The sequence below is a fragment of the Primulina tabacum genome, chromosome 11, assembly GCF_025594145.1.
Source record: "Primulina tabacum isolate GXHZ01 chromosome 11, ASM2559414v2, whole genome shotgun sequence".
NCBI classification, from domain to species: domain Eukaryota; kingdom Viridiplantae; phylum Streptophyta; class Magnoliopsida; order Lamiales; family Gesneriaceae; genus Primulina; species Primulina tabacum.
This window is the reverse complement of record NC_134560.1, coordinates 6,300,705-6,326,489: the sequence shown is the minus strand read 5'-3', so window position 1 is coordinate 6,326,489 and position 25,785 is coordinate 6,300,705. Positions and strand designations below refer to the sequence as shown.

General features: G+C 34.5%; 3 protein-coding genes and 1 pseudogene across 51 annotated transcripts; all 4 read right to left on the bottom strand.

Annotated features, from left to right (window-relative positions):
* Positions 1-3,480: 3,480 nt before the first annotated feature.
* On the bottom strand, positions 3,481-4,524 carry LOC142519574 (uncharacterized protein At2g29880-like). The gene is made up of 4 exons (XM_075622617.1): positions 4,462-4,524; positions 4,151-4,346; positions 3,684-3,964; positions 3,481-3,555 (listed from the first exon to the last, which is right to left on the bottom strand). Exons 1-4 carry the CDS (start codon positions 4,522-4,524, stop codon positions 3,481-3,483), a joined length of 615 nt encoding a protein of 204 aa, XP_075478732.1.
* A 1,131-nt stretch (positions 4,525-5,655) lies between these two features.
* On the bottom strand, positions 5,656-7,621 carry LOC142519179 (jasmonate-induced oxygenase 1-like; annotated as a pseudogene).
* A 5,171-nt stretch (positions 7,622-12,792) lies between these two features.
* On the bottom strand, positions 12,793-15,227 carry LOC142518688 (uncharacterized). The gene is made up of 3 exons (XM_075621487.1): positions 13,869-15,227; positions 13,660-13,731; positions 12,793-13,564 (listed from the first exon to the last, which is right to left on the bottom strand). Exons 1-3 carry the CDS (start codon positions 14,934-14,936, stop codon positions 13,559-13,561), a joined length of 1,146 nt encoding a protein of 381 aa, XP_075477602.1. The 5' UTR covers positions 14,937-15,227; the 3' UTR covers positions 12,793-13,558.
* Positions 15,228-16,705: 1,478 nt separating this feature from the next.
* LOC142517753 (uncharacterized) lies at positions 16,706-25,761 on the bottom strand. 49 transcript variants are annotated; one of them, XR_012813374.1, is made up of 8 exons: positions 25,242-25,703; positions 24,456-24,537; positions 22,131-24,068; positions 20,491-20,951; positions 20,109-20,341; positions 19,960-20,020; positions 17,646-19,736; positions 16,721-17,173 (listed from the first exon to the last, which is right to left on the bottom strand). XR_012813374.1 is itself a non-coding variant. In XM_075620167.1 (7 exons), exons 5-7 carry the CDS (start codon positions 20,600-20,602, stop codon positions 17,051-17,053), a joined length of 468 nt encoding a protein of 155 aa, XP_075476282.1. In that variant the 5' UTR covers positions 20,603-20,631; positions 20,862-20,951; positions 22,131-24,068; positions 24,456-24,537; positions 25,242-25,711; the 3' UTR covers positions 16,870-17,050. The 49 variants fall into 49 exon arrangements, 28 of the variants coding, with proteins under 28 accessions (XP_075476282.1, XP_075476285.1, XP_075476287.1 ...); XR_012813373.1 differs by having other exon boundaries at positions 16,722-17,173; positions 17,646-19,786; XR_012813371.1 differs by having other exon boundaries at positions 16,723-17,173; positions 17,646-19,807.
* Positions 25,762-25,785: the final 24 nt, after the last annotated feature.

Below are 25,785 nucleotides of genomic sequence, written 5' to 3'. Positions count from 1 at the left end.
CACCGCAGGTTTTGTTTTGGGATTTAAGATAATGATTAGTACGATGATTAAAAGAGGTCAAGTCCCGAGGGAACTAAAATGTCATAATCTACTTATTCACTTCGGTGGTGAGCTCGAGTACCTAAGTCTAAGTTATGCAAGTTAAGTATTTCAAACTCATGTTAGTATGTGCAGCAGCGGCCCCAAGCGAGATCCAACGAATCCCTCAACGCCAAGTAAGTATGTTCGACGTGCAAAGGAAAATATTTTCATGTTTTTGAGGTATGCTAAATGTCTTGTGACCAAATTATGAATGTGTTTGGAAGTCGGTGAACGTGACCGAGGACCTCTCCACCCCGTTAAAGCATGAACGGGTTTAGATCAGGATTGGAAAGCGTTAAAGCATGAACGGGGACCAATCCACCCGTTAAAGCATGAACGGTGATCTTATGTATGTGGCAGTGGATTCGTCCCTGTCAGCCCAATACTGTGGTTTAGTCTGATCAGGCGTATTATGTATGGGTCACTTGCTTTGAAACATGCCTCTACGCAAAATGATGAAGTTATGTATGTTCAAGTATGTTCAAGTATGCAAACATGTTTAAGAAAGTTTTATGTTCATGGCACGTCTATGTATGTACGTATGCAAGTTCAAGTTTAAGCGCAAGTTCAAGTTCATGTATGTACGCCCTATTTTAAAGTTGCGTGTGGTTTTATTATGTATTACTCGTTACTTCCAGTTTATACGTGTTGAGTCTTTAGACTCACTAGACTTAATCGATGCAGGTGAGGATGCATTTGAGGAGACGAGAGATGGGGACCAAGGTGCTGGCTTGGACTAAGCATGAGGCTAGACCCGAGGACCGCCCAATTTTTAAGAGTTTATGAAATGTTTAAAAGTACTCTGATTTATGTTACTGAGATTTTAAGCAAATATTTTTGGCAAACTTTACTTTGAGATCTTTTGTTACAACAGTTGTTGAGATGAACAATTTCTTTTATCGAATTTTGAAGGTTCATTTCTTATTTAAGAAATTTTTAATTTTTTCGCAAATTTTAAGTAGTAAAAGTTCGGTACGTTACAATATATACCAGATTATATTTAGCGAATGAAGAATATTTTGAATAATTTTTAGTTGATTGTTGTTTATAAAATTCATTTAGACTTTATATTTAAATATTTTACTAAAAATTAGGGTAAAAAATAACATATTATATTTTATAATAAATGTATATTATTATTTTAAATAATTGTACTAAAATTGAATTAACAAATCGAAATAACCAAACTATTTTGGTAAAAACCACACCGATTCCAAGAAAAACGGTTCGAATATCGGATTATATAATTCTAAAATAAAAAACTGAAAACCGGACTGACTGATGAACACCCCTCCACAATACAAAATTTTTCATATCGATTTCTCATTTATTCTACCATGGGTGTATTCAACCTAGAGATTTAACGACTTTTAATGACTTTTTTTAATAAGAGACTTTTGTGGATTTGACAGACATTTGTAGAATCTCACAGATTTCTAAACAGAATTCCATAGACTCCTGTAGACTTTTTGCAAGACTTTTGTAGACTTCTGTTAACTTTTTCATATGAAAATCCATGACTCTTGTAATATTTTTATGGGGGTATATTCAATCTAGACTCTTCATTTGAAATATTATTATTATTATTATTAATGTAAATAAAATTTATTTAAAATGTAAATAGATTTTATTTGTGAAAACAAATAATGAATCACTAGTCAATTTAGAACTCAAAATTGAACTTCTCGATCCTAACCAATTCAACATAAATTATTAATTAATCAAAAAATTTAGAATATATAACAATTTCTTTTTGTGAATATTAGATTAAAAAATCAAAATAGTATGACAATTTGATAAAATTTCAACAGTAGTTTATGAAATAAAATCTAACTTATATTGACAATATGATCAACATCGCTCCACATTTGATTTGCTATAGCATCTCTCCATGCATTAGCATTTTTCCGTTGTTGTGCTTGTGTATCGAATAATTCACCAAAGTTGTCATCTTCGTAAACTTGTTCTGATGAAGATGGTGGAACTTCAATCTCGGTTTCAACTGAAAATTCATCAGAACGACACTCCTTGCGAAGAAAATTGTGTAATCTAGCACAAGCCAATACAATCTCTGTCTGTGTTGTATATTTAAACGGAGGAGCAGTTTTGAATAATTTGAACCGCGATTTAAATATGCCAAATAACCTTTCAATTACGTTCCTCAAAGAAGCATGACGAAGATTGAACAACTCTTTTGCATCTTTAGGGTGGCTACCTTGGCCAGTGAAATCTTGGAGATGATAACGCGCACCACGAAAAAGAGCCAAGAATTGACGTCGATTTGGATATCCACCGTCCACTAAAAAGAATTTACCTATCAAACCATATTTTGTAGGATCAAGTAACTAATGTATAGAATATATAATCCTAAAAAATAAAAAAATTAAATAAGCTAGTAGCATTAAAAAAATAACCTTGTGTCACTTTAAGCCCGTTATTTCTTGATAAAGCATCTGTCAATACGTTTGAATCATGTGCAGATCCCTCCCATCCACTGAGCACATATATGAATTCTAAATCAAAGTTACATGCTGCTAAAACATTTTGAGAAATCGTCCCATGACGATTACGATAACTATTAGTATCATGCCCAAACATCGTGGCAGGAATATGAGTGCCATCAATAGCTCCAATGCAATCCTATAACAACAATATAATAATAATAATTACAACAACATCAATAACAAAAACAACAAAAAGAATTTCATTACTTACTTTGAAATAAGGATAAAATCTTGTACTCTCTCTTATTTTTTCGGGCACTGCAGATCCAGGTTTGACCATCATATCTGCTGCAATGCTATTTAATGCTTTCAACACCTTGTTGAAATTTTGGCTTGTATTGTAGTGTGATCGTTCAAAGGTTTTACGAATTAAGCAATATCGGGTATTATGACCAACAACGAGTAAAAATACGGCAAGCATTTCTTCAATACAAATGTATCTTGTATCTTGTAAATGTGTTTTCTCTCTAAAGATGTTGCACAATTTTAAAAATACATCGGGGTACATTCTATAAATCTCTCGAAAATTTGTTGGATCTTCTTTTAATATTTCATGAATATAATCGTATCCCCTTGAAGTTATTGGTCGTCTATTTAAAGGACGATGGACACGTTCACAATTCATGTTAGCTATATGCTTAGTAAAAGTATAGAGGCTCCCACGAACTTCAACTAACAAAAACCTAATAGTTTCGTGTAATTCTTCTTCAAATTCATCTTCTTCCATTTGTTCTTCTACTTCATCGACGTTGATATTTGACATTTAAATAAACTACCTGATATCAAACAGATAATTAAAATAAAAGAAAATCTATAAATTTATTAAAAACCATTCCATGTATCAAACAAGATATGTTCAAGAAACAACAAAAAACTTATATAAATCATCCAAAATTCAAGAGTTTTCTACTAGATCAATAATAGAAAAACAATTCGAAACAATGCGAATAGAATTTTTAACATAAGGTAACTATTTAAGAATTGTGTTTCAAAACATACCCATTCATTCAATTTATAATATATCCATCCCGAACGCTCTTCAATGGTCATTTTCAAGAAATCCATCTTTTTTGATCTGGTATTGAGTAAATCAAGCACCTTATATCGAGTACGATTATCCAAATTTGGGACCTCCTTGATAGCATCCCAACAAGTGTCACCTGCATTCCCTATTGATTCTATCTTAGAAACCACCTTCTCAAGACTATGGGAGAACTCATGCATAGCATTTGGGTCAATACTTTTGAATGTGTTTGATTTTGCTTCAAACTCGGTCTTATCCCGTTTCCTAGTTGTTGCTGGAACCTCTGAACTTATGGGCTGAGAGGGTAATGGTGAAATAGAGTCCTCGAAAAATGGAGGTTGAGGATTATGAAGACCTGAGAATTGTGGTTGGGACTGGAACTGCTACAGGAAAACACTCAATTGGAGTAGGAGATGACACTGATGCAAGAAAATTTGAGATAGAAGAAAATAGGGGAACTAGTTTAATAGACGATTATGTGTTTGATCACAACATTGGTGATACGAAGATTCTTGTCCGTCGCTTTGCACGAAATATTCACCAATGTTGTGATCAAACACATAATCGTCTATTAAACTAGTTCCCCTATTTTCTTCTATCTCAAATTTTCTTGCATCAGTGTCATCTCCTACTCCAATTGAGTGTTTTCCTGTAGCAGTTCCAGTCCCAACCACAATTCTCAGGTCTTCATAATCCTCAAAAGTGTATGTCCGATAGTGTTCATGTTTAGGGTGAGACTGGTAAAGAGCAAAAAATAACATCAAGTGTTAAGCTAGTTATAAATCTAATTGTAAATATAAATTTTATTTTTTTAAACTCGAAGACTCTCACCTTAAAATAATCTTCTCATACTTCGTCATTAGCTGTGAATTTCTTTGTCTCAGGATCCCATCCAAAACCAGAGTTATGACGCATAAGCTTACAATAACTGTTGTATCTTCCTTTGAACCACTTTAGACGACTTTGATATTGTGTAATAGTTTTTGCACACCCAATCTTGTCGTTCAGAGCGGGAAGTATTTTCTTTTCTACAGTTTTTTTGCTAAATACTCCATTCTTATCACGCCATCATCTCATGGCAGCATCAACCATAATTTTTAGCAATTCATTGCTCTCTTCAATCGTCCACACATTATATTTTTCTCGTGAATCTCTCATTGATAGTATTACTTGAATATGCATAAGATAAAATCTCAAGAACAACTCACAACAAATTTTATTAACATTCTATAATCCATAACAAACCTAAAACTATGCAATATACGCATATTGAAAACATAATATTTAAATAATAAAAAAAACTTACAGACTATTAATTATATTCATTCAAACCTAAAACTGTGCAATATACATATACTAAAAATATGATATTTAAATAATAATAAAATACTTACAAATTAATAAAATACTTGCAAATTATTGATTATACTCATAACAAACCTAAAACGATGCAATATACATATATTAAAAACATGATATTAAATAACAATATTATTAATGTAGTGAGACATTTGATACAATTGTGAAATTAGGTTTGTGTGCATCGAATTATTCTCAATAGGATTTGTGTGAATGTGTAGACAAAATCGTGAAATTATATAGATTTATGATAAATAATCATGATCAAGTTGACAAGGAAAAAAGAAAAATGAAACACCATAATAATTGAGAAGTCAACTTGAATTTGTACAACAACAAAAAAAAAATCGTGACTGAAGAAGGTACCTTTGAAGGAAATTGTGCAGGAGGAAGAAGAGCGACCGCCGATATGGGGTGCAAAAATTTGTTGATAAAAGTCTACCAAAATCTCTATGGTGAGTAGAAGATAATTTTTTATTTCTAATTGTTGTACCTAGTGTTTTAAATTTTGTACATAAAGAAATCTATAAGAATCATGGAAAATCTATGGAAATTTTGGATACTTATAGATTTTCATAGAGTCTTCAAAAATCAAATTTGAATACCACTTTACTTTTAACAACTCTACAAATCCTAATTTGGATACCCTACAAAAATCCATGTTGAATACCTCAAGATTTCTAAAATCCATGAAAGTCATCAAAAGTAATTAAATTTCCTAGATTGAATATACCCCCATACATCGTTGCAATTGTCAGTTCTTACAAACGGTGTAACATATGATTTGAAGATAGAGCTGCAGAACTCATAATCTATTACTGAAACTTGAAATAAATAAAGAAATGGGCAGACACCACATCTGCCGAGTGAAAATCCTCATTATAGCCGAAGTGTGTCGATATTTCGCTTTCCTTCCGGCCCTTTAGTGTACCATGTTGAATAGTAGTCTCCATAAACCACTTGATGGTACTTAGGCGGCTCAAAAGCGGGCCATATAATCTTGGTTTTCACAGGGTCGTGAAACGAGGAAACAGATAGACGTGCTTTTCTGGAATTTGTTGTTATAGCCCGGTGGACAGCGCTTTTATATTCTCCATTCGTTATAATCTGAAAGCAGAAGACATGGTTCTAATTCAAAGAAAATGAATTAAAATTTTAAACTTTTTTGAATATAATTGTTTACGCGCTCACACATTCTTTATATGTTAATGCAGCAGATATGATAGGTAAAGAAACAAGAAAGTAGATATCAAATACAAGGTACTAATGATTGCATTGAGAATGTTTATGTACTATATATACTATACCATTTTAACTTGAAAAAACTTTCAAAATCGCACCAAAACTTGCATGGTAGAAGATAAGCAAAACCCAAAGGTCAATTGAATCTAACTCCTAAATCTACTTTGTATAAAATGCTTCCACAATGAGCACAATCAGTGAATATGGATATGCAAATGTACATGCATGCCCAGAGTATACTGTATATATATATATATATATATATATATATATATATTCATGTTCGCCAGTTCTATGCTTGATGAATGGAAAAGTGATGTAAGGTGGTCATGGGAAACGAATAAAGTACAAATGTAATGGGTGTCACAGCGGTCCGTCCGCCCATTCAAACATCCATGTTGTGACAAATCCAAAACTACATGCTCGATTATATCACTTGGTAACATGATACCCTTCTAATTTATTTGAGCAATTGAACTTCCCTCACGCACCACATATGTACAATCAGATTAATTGTATGTTCAACATTTGAGATTTAAAAGAACTGCAGGTGACAACAAAAATATATGAATTTACTTATAGCAGATGCTCAAAGACTCTTGAAAAAAAGAAAAAAGACTCTTGAGATAAAACCAATGACAATGAAGAGTACCTCAGTTTGGTCAGCCAAAATAACTAATATGGCATGAGGTACTGGATTCATGGGTATCCATTCTCCATTTTTCAAGATCTCAAGGCCACCAACATCATCTTGGATGATAAGTGTGATCGCACCGATATCAGAATGTGACTGTAATCCAAGAGTAAGTTCGGGTTGAGGGCAAGGAGGGTAGTAGCTAACAGTGATGTTTTGGTAGAATTCACCAATAGCATCTTTAATTGATGAAAATGACAAGCCTAGGCTTTCACCAATCAAACCGAGTAGTTTTTGAGCGAGAATGTGTATCTGCTCACTGTAATAGGATGCTCTTTTTCTGTACATGAGTTCTTATACTCGGTCATTTCGTATAACCAATAAAAATGACCGGGTTATGAACTCAGGGGTAACCTTAATGCGATAGAGAGAGAAAAGTTCACCTGTAATCAGATGAAAAATGTGGCCACTTGGATGCATTGCGGCGGGATAGAGGTAAAGTATGGTGATCAAAATAATCCCTCCAATCCAAAACTGTATCATTAGCTGAAACTAGTAATCGGCTGCCGTAGCCCTCAGAAGCAGGGGAATTGGTGTCTCATGCGTAACCGAGCTTTTGATCCACAGTACAATCCTCAAAAAAGAACGGTCCACCCTCATCCACTCCATCCAGCATTTCAAGTGGAACCCCGTGATTGATCACTTGAAAGGCACCCATTCCCTGCAGGCTTTTCCCAGTTCTTCATGGATAGAATTAACATCGCGAAGATCTATCATGGGCGCAGTTGGAAGATGCTGATCAATTCTTTTATCGTGATTTCCCAGTTCTTCACAGATATAACCAATTGAGAGAGTTGTGAAATATCAGAGAGTTCTTGGGTTGGCAGATTGAAGGTGGAATCAAACAGTGCTTCGTCGAGAGTGATCTCTTACACCGCTTTTCCTCAGTCTCTCTCTCGAGTTCTAGCCCATATACCTTAGGTTTATTGCTCGTGTATGAGAAGAAATGTGCCTATGTTGTGGTATTATAATTAATCATCACTCCTCCAGAGTTGAAACAATGAGGCATTCAGTGTTTCTCTAGTTGAATTTGCCTTTTGGAATGGTCGCATTACTAGTAAACCAATTGGAGTAGGAATAGATTGCATGGGAATGGATGAAACGGAATGAGAATGGCTAGTTCGGTTCAATAGTTCCATCTTGTCAAGGTTGAAATGTGAATAGATTGTATCAGTCAAAAATTCAGCAGAGGCAAAGAAAGGTATAGAACCAGAAAAACTGTGGAACAGCCAAATTGTTGGATATGGAATTGACGATACAAATTCTATCTTAGCTGTTTAACTGAGAAACAATTCTCTATATCCTTAGTTAAAAATATATAATTAACTGCTTTGCAAGTGCTGAATAGGGAGGGCATAAACGCAATTTTACCGCGAGTCTGTTTTAGACGTTCAATGTTCCTTTCCACTGCTGAGAATGATATGTTGGGTACGGTGCTTCAACTCAAGTTGCTGTTAACTAGGGAATCAGTGCTAGTACACTATCTTCAGTATTATTTCTTCTGTCCCTGGCACAAGGTTTTAGTAGCTATGCGGGAATAGAAAGGCTGCCACTGGATGGTTCTTGTTGATTCAATAACTAACATTTACCCTTGTGTGATAAAAGTAGATGCTTGCCTCGATTCTTTTTTCTTCCAAAAAGAGAGAACGTTTAATCCTCACGACATTTTCATGTATCGATGATCTAGCAACCGTATGGATGGTTAGTAAAAGGTAGTCTTCACAGCTGAAGGCAACAAATTAATGTACCGTTATTTCTAGAAGGACTTCTTTGTTTTGCTGCATATAAAGTGTATGGCCACACAGAGTCTTATATTTATGTTTCGGTCCTAATGAATTCTTTTGACGAGTTAATTATTCACTCATTAACTATAACTGATACAATTAATTAGTCCTTTTCTTTTTTTATTTTGCAGGTTACCCATCGAATTGGTGGTCAGTATGTATTATTGTAGCAAAATTTATTCTGTTTTATACCTGCTATGTGCCAGGGATGATCTATAATGGCTGAAAGTTTAACCTACAGTAGATTTTGTACTTCGTTTTTCCGTTTAACTTACTTTTTGAGAGTTGGGAGATTATTTACAAATCTATAACTTAAATAGACTTTCTATTAACTATGAATTATTGATATTCATTGACAGATCAATGTATCCAACGCAGAGATCACGGGGCCAGGCGACATGCTATGATCTATCAGTCCCCGTTTCAACTTGCCATGAGCGGTAGAGAAAATATGAGAACTTCTTGTCTTGTAGATGCCTTTCATCCGAAACCACCGAGTCTACTAGGAAAAAAGAATCTGAGGTTCTTCTCCCTCCAGTTAAGAATTTCTACATGGTGTTCTGCTCTTTGTTATTGGTTTCAACTTTCAAGATACCAGAGTCTTATCATTCTTGCAAGGAACTGATGTTCGAACCAAAAGAGTGAGCCACGTTTTTATTCGTTTCTATTTAACTATTTATCTGCCTGAACATGGAAATTTTTAAGTCTTGCCACTTGTTTTTGGCGATTCCCATTATTTGAAGGCTCTTGACCGGATTCAGAATGACAGCCAAGTAAGTAGTATCCACCAAGATTATATCATTCTTTCTGTCGTTGACCGTCTGTGGATGAATGAGATATATTTGCTTCTTCAAATTTAGAAACTAATAGCCGTATGCAAAATAGTAGTCAATGCACACAGCTATGTGTACGACATTTTGAGTGTCTAGAATTCGAATTTGAGGAGGAAAAATTGTTAAAATGAGAAGTCTTGATTATAAACAAATTAAATAAAGACGAAATGACAGCATCATAGCAACATAAACTTTAATGAAAAGATGGGTTGTGTTAAATACTAGTTACGTTTGTGCCATAAATTTTTGGGGCTGAACTGTTGTTTATGCGATTAATCCAACAAGATGCATTAAATTTTGGGAAAAAAAAGTTTCAGTGTGTGTGTGTGTGTCTTGGCTGCTGGAAATGATTCCAGTTCCCTCCAATTCAACAGGTCAGGGTGGGTTAGGATTGGAACCCACCAGTTACAGGTTAGGTTCGGAAAGGAGGAATCGTGCTGCCCGACCACGTATACCCAATGATAAATGGACTGACGAAGACGGTGTTGAACATGTTGTGGTAAGTGGTAACTAAATTTTTCTAAAAAATCCCCATCTCCATATTTGTCTGTGAGAAGAATTTGATGACATTTCTTAGGCTACAGAACAGATTCCCCTGACCCAGTGAAGAGTTATTTTGCATGCAGGGGGAAAGGAGAGGGGACAATCAATCGGGGAAGAACAGATAAATTTTATATTTATTTATTTTTCCAAAATCAAAGTTTTGTCCCCTGATGTAGTACATTGCCCCATGCTCTCTGTATAAAATCTGGGATCCATCCATGATCATGAGCTCAGGGTGACGATTTTAGCAGATTCAAAATCTGCTATTTGTATTTTATGTGCAGATTCACTAAATTGCTGAAACTAGATTCAAAACATTTCAAGGCTGACTGACAAACATACGTTGTTGAAGGTTAATTTCCAAATTCGTGGTCCAAATGGAGCTGGCAAAGTTTACGCAGAGATGTTTAAAGACAAGGTGGACAAGCAGTGGAAGTTCATGTGCCTAATTGTTGAAGTCACATCGCCTTCACCATCTCAACTAATGCTCTGAGTCTTCCGTTCCAGCGTGAGACAACGTAGAAACCTAAAGTTGAAAACTTTCCATGGATTTTGATTTCATTTACTAGCAAAAACCCATCACATAATGAAATTGTGGGTTTTTTGTTTAAAATTTCGGTGTCAAAGCAATGCGAGTCAAGTTCGATTTCGGCAACCATAGCAGGGGTTGTTCACAAATGTTATTTTGAAGTCATGTTCAATGTAGTCGCATTCATTTGATTTTTCTTCTTTGTTTTTTTTTTCTTGCCCTTTTTATGGGGTCGGAAATCATTCATTCCAATAGTAACAAAACTAACAGAAGTCGGTAGTCATTATATAGAGAACTTAAAAAAGAAAAAATTGTATTTGTATCTTCGCCATCTACTCATTTGCCTTCTCTAGGACGTACTCCTAATCCGGTCCTTATATTTGCACCCACCACCTTCATGTCTCCTACCTACGACGTAACATTCAACCAAACTGAAAATTACAGTGACAAGTTTAAGGCTTGATTTGGGATTTGGAAAGAAAAGAAATTTATAAACTTCGATTGTTTGGGAAGTTGGGAGATTTTAATGGAAGGAAAAGAAAGGAAAATATGTTATAAATTTAGAGTAAAATTTTACTTCAAATGCTGGTGGAAATGGATGGAAAAATTTAATCTTTTCTGCTCTCTTCTTTTCATTACTCTTAATCTCAGCTTACTACAATATTCAATTCCATCCAAACAGAAAAGAAAGATGGATATTAAAGAAGACATACAGAATGGATGCCAGAAGCTCGGAGAGAAGCAGTGGCGGCACAGGCGGAGGCACCGACGAATAGGAAGGCGACTGAGAACGCCTTAAAGGGCATCAGACGCGAGTCTCCGGCGTGCCCTTTTCTGAATGCGGAGATCCCCCACCCTAATTGAGCTGCGCTGGCGGCGGCCCACCACCAGTACTGTTCCACCCCAGTCACGACGTCTCCACCTTTCCCTTCCTCTTCCATCTCAGTTCCATTCAGCGTTTACCATCAAAATATGATAGTCTACGAAACGGGCCCTGGCCCAAATTGTGGTCTCATTCTTGGGTCTAGCTGTATTTCCCGTCCAGTTAGAATTCCGTATTATAATTTTTTTGTATTTATTAAAAGCAAAAACTTGTGTCAGACGATCTCACGAATTGTCTTTTGTAAAACATATTTTTTATTTGAGTCATCTATGAAAAAATATTATTTTTTATGCTAAGAATATTACTTTTTATTGTGAATATCGATAAGATTGACCCGTTTCACATATAAAAATTCGTGACACCATCTCACAAGATACGTACTCTTTATTTAATTCGAAGGAGAAATTTATTTTATGATGACAATAGAGTAATCCTCAATAAGAGATATCGACAAATCTTGGTAAAAAATGAGAATCATTTAATAAATACAAGAAATCATATTCAAGGGTGGCATTTGAAAAATACTAAAATCATAATTCATATCGTAAAAATTCTAATAAAAAAACAATTCGTAAAACAACTTGGAACCCAAAGAGAGGAAGTCTTTGAACTATTTTCTTGTACAAAGAAACAACGCACCGCAAACCTATCATGTTGACTTTGGATATGTTAATGATCGGCATGTTATTCCTTAATTTGTTCCAAGACTGGGTAATATCTCCGTCAGTGTATCATTATGCACACATCGCATATTGTATGCAATAGCTGCATCAATTTATAGCGTATTTTCCCTTCTCTAATAATTATCATATTAAACAGAAAGAGACATCCGAATATCATAATCAACGGGAAAACTCAATTGAATTTACAAAGGAAATGGGGCCATCAACCAATAATCTCTAGGAGCCGATCTTGAAAAGACAGCATACAAATTTCAGTACCATCTAATGAAAATTTTGGACAAAAAACTTAGAAAAAGGTTCAACTTATCCTTTCAAGTTCAAGAAGTTTAACTTCACATCCTATGTCGAAACGCGTGGAACAGTTAGATCAGATTCAACAAAATCAGATACAACAGTTGGGTTTCTTACTTTCTTATACTAACAAAAGATCTGGTTCTACATTCACTAAGGCGTTCAAATCTGCTGGTGCAAGGCTTCCATCTATGAAGACAACTTTTAAATATCACCTTCATCCACTAATTCTCTTCCGCTCTTCTACTTCGTCTATTAGGCACAAATGCAAACTCAAACAAAGATACATTTGTGCATAAGTTCATTTATTTTTCGCGTGGCACACAAGAAGGATGCAAAAGATAATATTCCAGGAGATGTTTAATATTCACTCGTCATCTCAAAAGCAGTTCAAACCAATATTAATATGTTCATAGCAGATACATGAAATCTCAAACGTATAATAGAAATTATTACATATTAAACAAACAACCGAAAAATATGTATCAGGTGTTTTATCTCTGTCACTCTTTTTCTATACATGCGGCTGCAGGTTATCAGAGAAAACATCTTCAAACACATGTCTGATAGTAGTTTTTTGTTCATGTTGTTTTCCCTGAAATTACCTATCTTCAAATTTGGATTAAGAAACAGCAGCAGAGCAAGAACGGCGAAGAGGGAAAAACTAAAACTAAAAAAATTCAAAATTCAACACAGAAATTTAGTAGGAATAAGAGCCGACGGACTCTTACTCCGCCACTGTTACAGCATCGTTCTCACACTTCTCAGTGTTAAGCCAAATCCGATTACACAACATTGACAATCAGTGCGTTGGAAAATAGAATACAGATATATCACATATAGAGTAAAAGTCAGATGATAAATCATCAACCCCTTCTGCTTGGCCAAAAAAAATCCAAAGAAGAATAATTAGTAAAAGCATTAAAACTAACTCAAGTTGAACAGGAGTCGCTAGCACCATCTATGTATTGTTCTGAACCCATAATTCAAGAGAAATTACTTAGAATCCATATTTACATTCAAAGACAGTAGCAAAAAATGGGACTGCCAAGCACCTATACTTCCAGGATAGCATATGAGTGCATGATCATACATCCATTGATGGTATCTAAACCTGTAATAAAAACACAGCCATTTCTGTAAGAAAACAGTGAGAAACTAACACAAGGATCCAATCACGAAACCAAACTGAATAGATTGAAACTATACCTTGAGATAATTCTCCGACACCTTGTATGAATCTGGAGTTATAGATACCAACCACATTCCAGGAAATACAAACTGCAATCACACACATTATATCAAAAATATTGTGCTTCAAATAGAAAACTGGCATAAAAACACCATGCGAAAAACAAAAAAATCGATCCAAAACAATCTAATCAAATTAAAGTACAACTGTACAAAGGTTTTCTTACATCCACTTGTTTCTGTATGTTCTTGGCCCTCTTCTTAGGCCTCCTCGCTGGCTTTGATCCAGTCATAGAGAAAATATCCTCCTCGATCTCCTCCTTCGTTAAGGAAATCAAAACACTGAGTTTTTTCTTCACTTTCTTCTCGCCCCCTCCACCTCCACCGATATTCCCTTCAATTTCCCCTGATCTATTGGTCAGATTCTTCGATGGTAAATCAGCTTTATTCTTATCAGACAGGACCGATGCAATAACTCTTGTTCTATCTCCATTCATATTGGCGCACTTGTTGATAGGCTTTCGCGGCCTCAAATTCCAAATCTTTGTTTCTTCATCGTTATTATTACCCGTCTTTCCCTCCTCTTCCACCAAGCGAGTCTCATCCTTGTCATCATTAATGTCGAGCTCCCTCAATTCTTCTAGTATACCGTCGTCTTCAGATTTGATCTTGGGAGGAATTTTTATCAATATTTTTGATTTATTAACAGTGGTTGATCCGCCATTTATCACTTTCTGCTTCTTTCCCGGTTTCTCCTCGGCTCGTTCAGAATTTGATGCATAAGCTCCATTTTTTAGACTTACACGCGAAGGAATCCTCGAATGGTCCCTCCTGTACTCAATCAAACAATCTTTACTCCCCCCCAAAGCCTCCGATTCAGAAGAAAACTCACGCTTTGAAGATTGCCTCAAAGAGTCACCACGGATCGGTAACTTCTTGACCGAGTCACTACCCATCAGCGAGTGTTTCATCCATTCGCCTTGAGAAGACTGGTTAGACGATTCTCCGCCGCCAATCTTAGACTGTTTCACCAACTTATCCGTAGGCTCAAACGCTAACGGCGACGCAGAATCGCGTAAGGGAGACTGCCGGTGAGAGGAAGGCGCCGAAACGGAATCTCGCAACGGAGATTGACGGAGTGGAGACACGGGAGACGGATTAGGTCTTCTTAACGGTGATTTTACGGAGCGGCGGCGCTGGTGGTGGCCATTGGAGTGCCCGTCCTTGTTCCACTTAAGATGAGGCAGATTGAAATTATGCAGCGGCTGGGACTTCTCTGGAACTGTAGAGGCCATATCGACGATCAAAAATCAAGAAAAAGCAACTATTTACACCCAAACACGAAGAAAGCACCTATCTGAAGGGTGATCGGCGGCGTAATATCATTACAAGACAGAATGACGCAACCCAAAATGCCTATACGCGTACATACGTATCGTACTGTGAAAGTATGTGCGCTGGGATTAGGGTTTTGTTAAATAAAAGCTCGAGGAAGAAAGGATTTGCGGCCGTGGAGAGAATGAAGAGTTTAGAGAGAGAATTGGACTACAAAGAATGGCGTGGAGAAGAAGGCCTATAAATTTATGTTCTTGATATTGCATGCATTTTTTTCATTTATTAGTATTTTATTTTATGACAAATGGGGAGGTCAGGGTCTGGGTCGGACCCGCTGGATTAGGTAAGGGAAAATCTCGACTCTTAATCGTGACTTTCCTAGATGATATTGTTCGAGCTGCGATCGTCATAATTTTTATTATTCTTTGCAGTCATATGATGTTATAATAATTAAAAATTTTAAAATATGATATTATCATCGTAAATCTCGAACTGCAATCGTTATAATTTTCGTTACTCTCTCCAGTCATATGATGTGCTTTACGCTGGAACTACTTGTATTTTGTTCCTTATTTCAAGGGTGTTATTATAATAATAATAAAAATAGTCGGTCTCGAATGGTCGACGGTTTTTAAAGACAGAAACTGTAAGCGGCCGGCCCGCCTATGGCCATTTACGATCATAGTTATGCGTCAAAACCGTTGACCCGATTAACCATCTCATTGACCATGAGCCGGTTCAATGCGAGCCCAACCTGGCCCGTGACCAAATCTAGAGGAGGTGGAACATAGGATGATATATTTTTAATTATTGTATGCATTTTTTAAACTAATATGCAACTCACAGCCATATCTTTTGATGTACATTTGGTAACTGTTATGTTATCTCGATGTGCAGTTAGTAAACTCTGATACGACACAGTAACCTACATTTATTGTATGTATGTATTGTTGGCACTTACGTAATATTCTCAACTCATTATATCTTTGACATGTTGCAATTTAATTTTAAGAGAATCATGATAATTTTTTATTTATATACAACGCTGGAGTTGTAATTTGATCCATTGTTCCTAATATTGTCGTTTGCATGAAAATATAATGAAGGTCTTAATTCTAGAGTAACATAATAGACTAGCATGTTTATGAAATTTAAAGTTCCTGTTAAGATGGTGTGTAGGGATGTAAACGAACCAAACCGTTTGTGAGCTATTCGAAGCTCGATTCGATAAAAGCTCGTTTGAGCTCGTTTAATGAAGCTCGTTAAGATAAACAAACCAAACTCAAGCTTTACAGTATTCGGCTCATTAGCTCGTGAACATGTTCGTTGGTAAAGTCATAAGTAATCTTTTAGATGAAAAAATAATAGTTTTGATATTTGATTTATTGATTTTGCATATTATTTATGAAATATATAGAAAAATCTATTAAATTTATTTATTATAATAAATTTACAAATTTTAATAAGAATAATATATTTTTCTTTAAATATATAATTTAATTTTTAATTAATTTAATGAAAATTTAAATGTATAATTCATATTTATTAAGCTTGTTTAGGCTCGATAAATGCTTGAATAAGCTCGTGAGCCATGCATATATTCGTTAAATAAAGCTCGAGCTCGGCTCGATTATAAACGAACCAAGCTCAAACATTTAAGAGTTCGGCTCGATGACATCCCTAATGATGTGCGTGCATGGTAGCTACATGAACATCATTTTCTTGGGAAATACCGGGATTCAAACCTTAACCTACCAAAAAACAAAAAAGTATACCCCGATCATATATGTTGATCGTCCCAATGTCAAATTTACCTAGCATTGTCCAGGATCCTATAGTTTATTTTCGATACGATATATATCTTATCTAGGGAAATACACCATTTTCGATACGATATATATCGGTTCGGCTCGATGACATCCCTAATGATGTGCGTGCATGGTAGCTACATGAACATCATTTTCTTGGGAAATACCAGGATTCAAACCTTAACCTACCAAAAAACAAAAAGGTATACCCCGATCATATATATTGATCGTCCCAATGTCAAATTTACCTAGCATTGTCCAGGATCCTATAGTTTATTTTCGATACGATATATATCTGATCTAGGGAAAAACCCCATTTTCGAGGTTCTCTGTTCTGCATTTTCATCCTTGCTGAACGATATATACTTCCATGCATCACAGCAGACACCCTGTACGCAGATCAAACACCGTAAATATTGATAAATGATGATGCATGACACTGGAAAATGAAGAACTGGAACCAGAAATAATTTAGAAAGTATAACAGGTTGGGGTTTATACATGTATTTGGGTAGGAAACATGTGTTGTAATTTGGCACAATCAGAAATCCATCAATTTAAAATTGCACACGGTAAGAGCTATTATCAAATCTTTTCAAATTGTATACAGAAATTTATTGGACCAAAAAGTAGAATTTGTAAATAACATACTAAGACTTTTCATTTACAAAGTTAAGCAAATTTGTAAAAGAAGCAAAACTCTGTAATGGAAAATTTCAATAACATTTTTTGAAGTATTTGCAAATACTACCTAAATTTTTGTCCAAGCGTAACCAATGAAACCAATGTATCTATCCAAATATAGCCTCCGAAAACTGGAGTTGTGTGTATAAGAAGTGCACCGTCGGTGAAAATTATTACCACTATTATGTTTGCAAAAGATCTGTTCAAGTAATGTGACCTAGCAAAGTGCATTCACTGTACTAAATCATCATCCCCAATCCAGACCCTAAGTCAAAATTCACTTCTTTGATTCTCCACACAAGAGCATCTCCCAAGCATTAACAAGAATCTCAACAATTGATACCACTTCTGGCATGATGTGCAAAAAGTAGACCACGATTTATTTATACACAAAAGTAATAAGTTAAGCAACAATTATCTGCATAAGAGTATAGTCTTTCAAAAATATAACGCAGAACATCAATCCGTATAAACAGACAGAATGAACTGTCAACCTATAAGAGCCAAAATATCATACTGTCATGTAACTATGGGAGAGTGACATTTTTAGTGTTTTATTTATGTGATACCAATATTAACTTCATAACTATTTTGGCAAAGGCGAACTAAACTAGATTATCGATAAACTGTTTTTATACTAAAGATGATAATCACACACATTTCATACTAAAATTTATGGTGCAATTAAACTGTATTTCAATTAGTCTCATTTTCATAATTATTTTTTGATAATCAATTTAGCCATTCATGGCCCATTTAGGAAGAAGGACCGATATGAATTGTCCTGCATGTAGTATTTACATAATGTAATTGATGATAACATACAGAGAGGATTCAAGATGTAAACCCGCAATTATAGGACTACAAACGAAATTTTTCTTCCACTACTAAGATGTCTAAAAAATGTTCACTTTAATGTCACATCACAACAAATTCGAAGTGATAAAGTGCAGGAAGATGGACAGATTTTACAATTAAACACGAGTGTTTTAATTACATAAAGAGTAAAGTGTATCATAGATTGTGTGTGTCACAGATATTACAATTAACACAATTTTATTTTTTAAAATAAAATGAGAGTAAAGTGTATCATAGATTCTGTGTTTTACACAAGTCCCACTTTCAATAGCAAAACTCTTGCACTGATTTATGCTAACGTCTATTTCCATTTGTAATCCACACATATAGATGATTATATAGATTGATGAGAAGAATAATGATTTCCATTTTGCTTCAGTTTCTTTGAAATGACTTGCCTCCACATGCACAATGGTTAAAACCTACAGTACCACTTAAAAAGGGAGAAAAAATTCAAATTGTCACAAGACAATTGACAAATAAACTGCATCGAGTCAAGTTTCGAGCTCGAGTAGTGCCAAGTATCACACTAATCGAGCTCGACTTGGAAAAAAATTGAAATACTCGAGCTCGACTCAATTTGAATATTAATTTTCAAGCTCGAACTTGACTCGATAACGTTTCGAGTTACTCGTGCTCAAATAACTTTTTTTTTATTTTTTTAAAAAATATATATATATATATACATAAACAAATATATAAATATATATATAAATAGATAAATAAATTTAAATATATATATAATTAAATATATATGTAGTCGAGTAGCTCTCGACCAGACCATCAAATACTCGAGCTCGACTCGATTACTCGAGCTCGGTCAAACCACGGAGATCGAGCTTGAGTAGAGTTACTCGTGTCGTTTGCAGCCCTAATATGAAGGATCACAGTTGCAAAACTAAATATCATATTCAGATCAATCTTCATGTTTCCAAGGCTCATAGTTAAGCTTATAAAAAAATAACCACCCTCAAATATAGCTTGTTAAGGAAGGTAAGAAAGGAATATTTGATGTGCACATCAATTTACTAAGACATCTAATTCATGTGTGCTATCCAGAAAAAGAACTTCCAATGCTTAATATGTACAAGTACTTCGTTAAGCTACATTTGTTGAATTGATCTCCGCTTTTATGTTTCGTACATTTTTAATCACAAGTTTTAGTGTTCAATGAAATCTTTACTTTTTCGATAGAAAAAAGAAAGAAAGAAAGAAAGAAAGAAAGGGAATTAGAGTATCTGGATAATAATTTCTATTTTGATTCAATCTATGTACATGAGTTGCATGGACATATACAACTAGTTTTTGGATAAAACAAATACTTCTCAGGATACAAATTTGAACGCATTTAAAAAAAAACTAACATATATGGTGTGATATTGATTCACTCTTTCTTTGTTGGCGGCATACCTTCAAAAGACGCACAAAAGACCACTCTGGCACATCAGAATTGCGGATATCTATAAAAGGCTTGAAGGAAACTATGAGCAAAAAAATTATATTCCCCATAAGAAGCAAAGTTACTTGAAATTCATAACCGGAAACATCTACTAAGATATTTCTTTTTTCTTCTCATGATGTGTGCGATTAAATGTTTCATTAAACATTAAAAAAAAGAGTGTGAAAATGATACCTTCCTAGACTTTATATTTGCCAACTGTTATTCCTTTTAAACTTTCACCGGGAAAAATTAACTACAAAAACAAAAAATATAGACATAAAAGGAAAAAAATTTAATCACGAAAAAAATCAAAATGATCAGATCAATAAACTGTTTGCTACCTCAATCTGTTTCTGGACATTCTTTTCCCTCTTTCTTAGTGTCCTCGAAGGTGTTTTACCAGTCATTCCGTAGATGTCTTCAGAGATTTCTTCTTGCCTTAACTCAAGAGAGAAGTTAGGGAGCTCGGGAAACTCCCCTTCTTTCCTTTTCTTTTCCTTACCTATTTTCCCATGCAACTTTTGTTGCTCGCCTTTTTCCGCAACATCTTTCTGTCTCTGAAATCCCATAGCTTCTTTTACAAGAAACAAATATATCGATAGATATTAACCATATAATCATAAATCAATGTATATATGACAACCTTTTGGCAAATATTTTTAAAAACAGTTGGACAACCCAAATTCAGTACCTACTTTGAAATTGGTTCCTTTTCCCTCTTACCTTCAGGTACTTCCACAATGTCAACATGATTATCATCTTTCTTGGGTGATTGAATCTCTTCATTGTCATTTATCAAGAGTGGGCTTGATATAGAGGATCCTCGTAATGACATTTTGCTCTTCTTGTTAATTGAATCAAAAGCTTTGGAAAGAGAAATAAAATAAAATGATAGCCATCAGAGCAATAAAATATAACCAAAATTTATGCAGAACCATAGCAACTCATGCGAGAAAAATCAAGATCCACCCGTTAAATGTGCACTATTCATGCAAGAGCTTGCCTTGCCCATGTGTAGATGTAGATGAAATTGCACATACAGCATATAGTTAGAAATATAAACTGCACAGATACAAATATACAGTTGCATGCACCGGAAACTTCTTGAATGAGATTCTGATATACTAATATGAATGGGAGGATTAAATTCTCTTCCACTTCAGAAAGCCTGGATTAAAAAAGCACTGAAACAATCGGATAGAATAATTAAGTTACAAAAAAGAAAAGCATCTACACAATTTCATTCAAAGATCTACAATAGGAAAATGCATATATATTCATATAAGTATTTTTGCACTTGCAATTACAAAAACAAATTAGGTATCTTTTAAGCAGAAATTTAAAATAGGAAAACAAGGTTTCAACTTTTTTATATATTTCTTAGAAGTGTTTATCAGAAATTTCTCCCATCTCAAAAGGCAAAAAACAAAGTACTGAGTTTTTTTTTCCTATTTCTCTAGGTTTTGGTTCAGAAATTTCTCAGATATTTCAAATGTTATGTATTAGAAATTTATTGAACCGAAAAAAATGGAAACCCTTTGGGAAGGAAGAAGACATTGGCATAGTAACAAGAGACATCAGAGATAAGAGACAGCTAAACTTACTTTATCACAAACAACTATAAATAAAATCCCAGGAAACTTTTGAAACCGCAGAGTGAGATCCTCATAGAGAGTTGAATAAATTGTAAGAGAATGCAATGGTGTAAAGATAAGAAGAGTGGAACAGAAAATGCAGTTTATAGAGATTCTGAGAGAGAGAAAGGTGGACTGATGTCATGGAATAATAAATGAAATTTGTGCTCTTATGGAAAAAAATTAAGATGCTGGATTTACTTAATTTGTCAGCAATATGTGTCAAAAGATTACCAGAATGTTTATGATAATTTGACAGCTTTTTCACCAACACACTGTATCGTTAATAATCGTCCAAAATACAACAATCATTTTAACCTAAAACATTTAAAGTAGATGTATGCGCTCATATTCTTGCAACATTGGTGTTCCGTAAAATTCCACTACTTATTTCATAGATTCTGAGCGATATGATACGGTTCAGCATAATCCAATGTATAACAATACCAAATCCTATCAACTGCCACTAAACAACGGGCATATATTGTTACATCATCAGTACTCAGTTGCTTACCATCCATGAAGAAAATGAAAAGGAGCTAAATCAGGTCTGCCTTAAGCAAAAGGTAAATAATTTCCTCCTCCCATAACAGTATGAGCTACAAACTGGGGGGGGGGGGGGGGGGGGGGGGGTGGTGGTAGGTTGGGGGATAGGGAGTTTTTTTAAATGTATTATAAAATAGTTGTTAAGTACGAGATTTGTGTAATTCATTATTGATTGTCTCTTACATTGACTAAAGGTTTACCATCTAATGCTATCACCCACGGTGATTCTACTCATAATCGACTGCATGAAAGTAAAAAAAACATTATCGGTACCATAATTTGCCGAGATTGCTTCAAAATTAGAGTCTCTAAGATATGCATGATAAGTTCGCCTCTAGATGAGTGACACTCATTCTGCCATCAGATAGCTACAATATAAGCACGCAAAAACAAACACTTCCAGATGCAGCAAGGCTTTGGAAGAAGTTATAGTAACGCCTAAATGGCTAAAGTAGAAAATAAGATGTTGCAGAAATCTGAACAAAATTAATTTACAGGATATGCAGTGAAAGAATAAAAATTGAAACAAGAAGTAAACTCCAACATACAGTAGTATTCTACTCCGTAAAAAAATTAGCATCAAACATATCGAACACATTTGCATCAAACATATCCATGGTAAAGACTCCATTCTATCAAATAAATGGCTAGAAAAGGTTTGGAAAAAATATGAGGAGAAACTCAACAGAGAAATTCAAAGTTACAAAATTGTATTGGAATAAATTTGGTAGAGGTGGAGTTGGACTGACTCATGGGAACCTTGAAAAATTACCTTTGGATCAACATTCCAAAAGTGTAGTTTCTAAAGGATAACCCAAAATCCAGATACAACAAACAGATTTCTTCCTAGAGAGGTGAAGATAATTGAGTTTTTCCTGATTAAAGAGTATGGTTTAAACCGCCATTGAGCCTTAAACTAGATGAGTCATACCCCACCATTTTTAGTAGGTTTAGTTATAGATAGAAAATCATCTTCAAACTTCAGCTAAACAAGAAAAAGTGTGATGACTGTAAATAAATGGGTTCGTGGCAACTCCATGTGTTGTCTTATATGGTGATAGGAAACCCCAAGATAGAGGAAGACAAAGGAGAATCAGTTGTGGGTGTGTGAAAATTATCGTAGAGAGCACTATATCCTGATACAAAGGCATATGAAAATCAGAAATCCTAAAGATCAGATCAATGGACAAGGGACACATGGCAAAAAGAGAGAAGTTATGCAATAGAGAATGAATACAAGTGATTATTATGATCATCCACAAACTACCTGAGCAAGTGTCACCGAGATATGGAGAAGGAAGAAAATGATTTGATGCAATTGCAACTAATTAAACATATATCAATCTAAATCAATTCCAATTTGAGTTGTTAACTTGTCTTTTCATAAGATTGATAGAAAGGAAGTCTTATACTTCCATTTTACATTTTTATCAAGAATTTTATTTCTTTTCGTCTTAATACGAGAACAAGCAGTTTAACCCAAGAATTGTGTGATTTCTTTCCAGCAATGTTGAAATACAAATCAGAAGAGGTCAAGCAAGTTTCATGTGCTCTGCCAAAAAGTTAATCTAAACATGGAAAAAAAGTGATGGAAAGATAGCAAGGATAGCTACATCTATGATTGGTTGGAAATTAGACTTATAATCCATTTGTTTTGAGTATGTAAATAACATTTTCCTTGCTATAATACTGATGACAGTTGTCTAGGACTATATCAAGATCTACTGAAGTAGGTTATAATTTTAGATCATTTGATTTGATTATATATTCGGATAACAAATTAAAGATACACTTCAGTGAGTAAGAGATTCATATCAATAAACTGCCTACCTTTTCAAACTCTAAATACACCAACACAATGCCTTAAATCAAGAACCAAAGGTAATAATATCCAACGATGGACATTATAACAAACCAATGATCAACATTAATTGTCTATATCGAAAACGTTAAAATCATTAATGTGCAGTTCAGTTTTTTCCGTAACATACAGATAAATCAAGATAAACCAAGAAAATGTTATATACCGCATACATCAAAGTTGGGACTTCAACCATAATCTAGATCGATATCCCTCAACTTCCATAGACTCCCATTCTGCAACCGCAATAAATGCAGTTCCTGAAAAAAGGAAAAATATTGTTAGATACAGAAATATGAATACAATTTAATTTTCTATTCTTCTTGGAATCCTATAACATAAACATTACAAAAATAAATGAATCCCGCAAGTTTGAAGGGTTACAACTCGGCCTCATCATTTCCACAGATTAGTTCTTTTGTTGCATTTAACACAAATGCGTGCAACAAATGTATGATATCAACTTCATGTTTCTTCTTGTTTCACCAAGTCTTTTGGCTGGTGCAAATGAAGAAAAATATCGAGAAGACACCGAGTTCAAAAGTGATATTACAGAACAATGAGACAAAGCAATTGAATAGCAGCATATCACAAACAACTCAAAGCTAAATGGGCTAAAGAAAACAGCATTAATTTTATAAAAATACCTGAGAAATTACAAATGCATGAAATATTGCAGTTGTTGACAGCTATATTGAAGGACAGATGCAGTTGCACAGACTTCCTTTCCTATTCATATAATAATCACAAAATATCATAAACCATGAGAAAACAAAAGGTTACTTTAAACAACTGAAATTTTAATAAACAGATACCAGATGCAGAATTTGATAGTTGTCAATTATTTTTACAACATAATTAAAAGCTACATGTTATTTGTTATTCCCTATTTATAATGAGTTTCACTCAAGGAAGATATCATCACGCATTCCTCTTCGATGTGTCTTTCTAGAGCCACCATAATGAATCCAACACTAGTAGAAGTGAAGGGTTTATCAAAACTACAATTGTTAAAAGATGAAGTAAAGATTCCACTACATATATAAAGAACCACTCCAACACAAATTAGTCCCGAGAGTACAAGAACCAGATATAAACAAATAATACATAAGCGTGTGCAATAACAATGTCATTCGAAACACCAAAAAATAATGCATATACTTGTGCATATATCTTCGTAAAGGTAAAAATTCTACCCTAAAAAATGATTATAATGAAATTCATCATAGATTTTATTAGGACAAGACCAAGTGTTTAATATAATGTAAGGCATTTGTTACTTTTTATACATGAATCTTATTGTTATAATTTACAAGAAAACACCAAATAAACTATTAAAAAAATATAATTTCACAAACACTGTGCAACTAAAACAAAATGTTACTCTAACACATAGAGCATGGGGGATCCATCGAGGAACTGCAGAAACGAACCCATATCGCCATTTAAAGGATTCAAGTTCTTTCAAGAAGCCTTCAGGCATTCAATCCCAAGATGAAGAGAAGAATGGAATGGCCCAATTACATGGATGTGTGTTCTTTCTGGTTGCGCTTTCAAGAATCCATCTATAGACCATAGAGTGGATGCCACAAGTTCCCAACAAAGATCAATGCTTGATTTTCTGAATCTGAAGTGCCCCAAAAATCAAGAAAGTAATACATACCAACTTCATGACCAAAATTAGAAAACTTTTGGTTTGAGAGAAGAGGCAATGTAACTCGATCCTTTATACCAAAACCCCAGCATACATCATTCGCAACAGGCGGGCCCAGTAAAAATCGAAAACAATTAAAATCTCACCTGTAATTTTTCCAATATTTCGGGCTTCAACGCTATGCAGAGAAACCCCGTCGCCCAACGACCAAGTGACATGTACAGTGGCGATATATTTTTATCAATTAGATTAAATTTTCTGGGGAAAAAAAAATAGAAATAATAAAATTATTATTTTATAACTATAAAAAACTGTCATCTAAT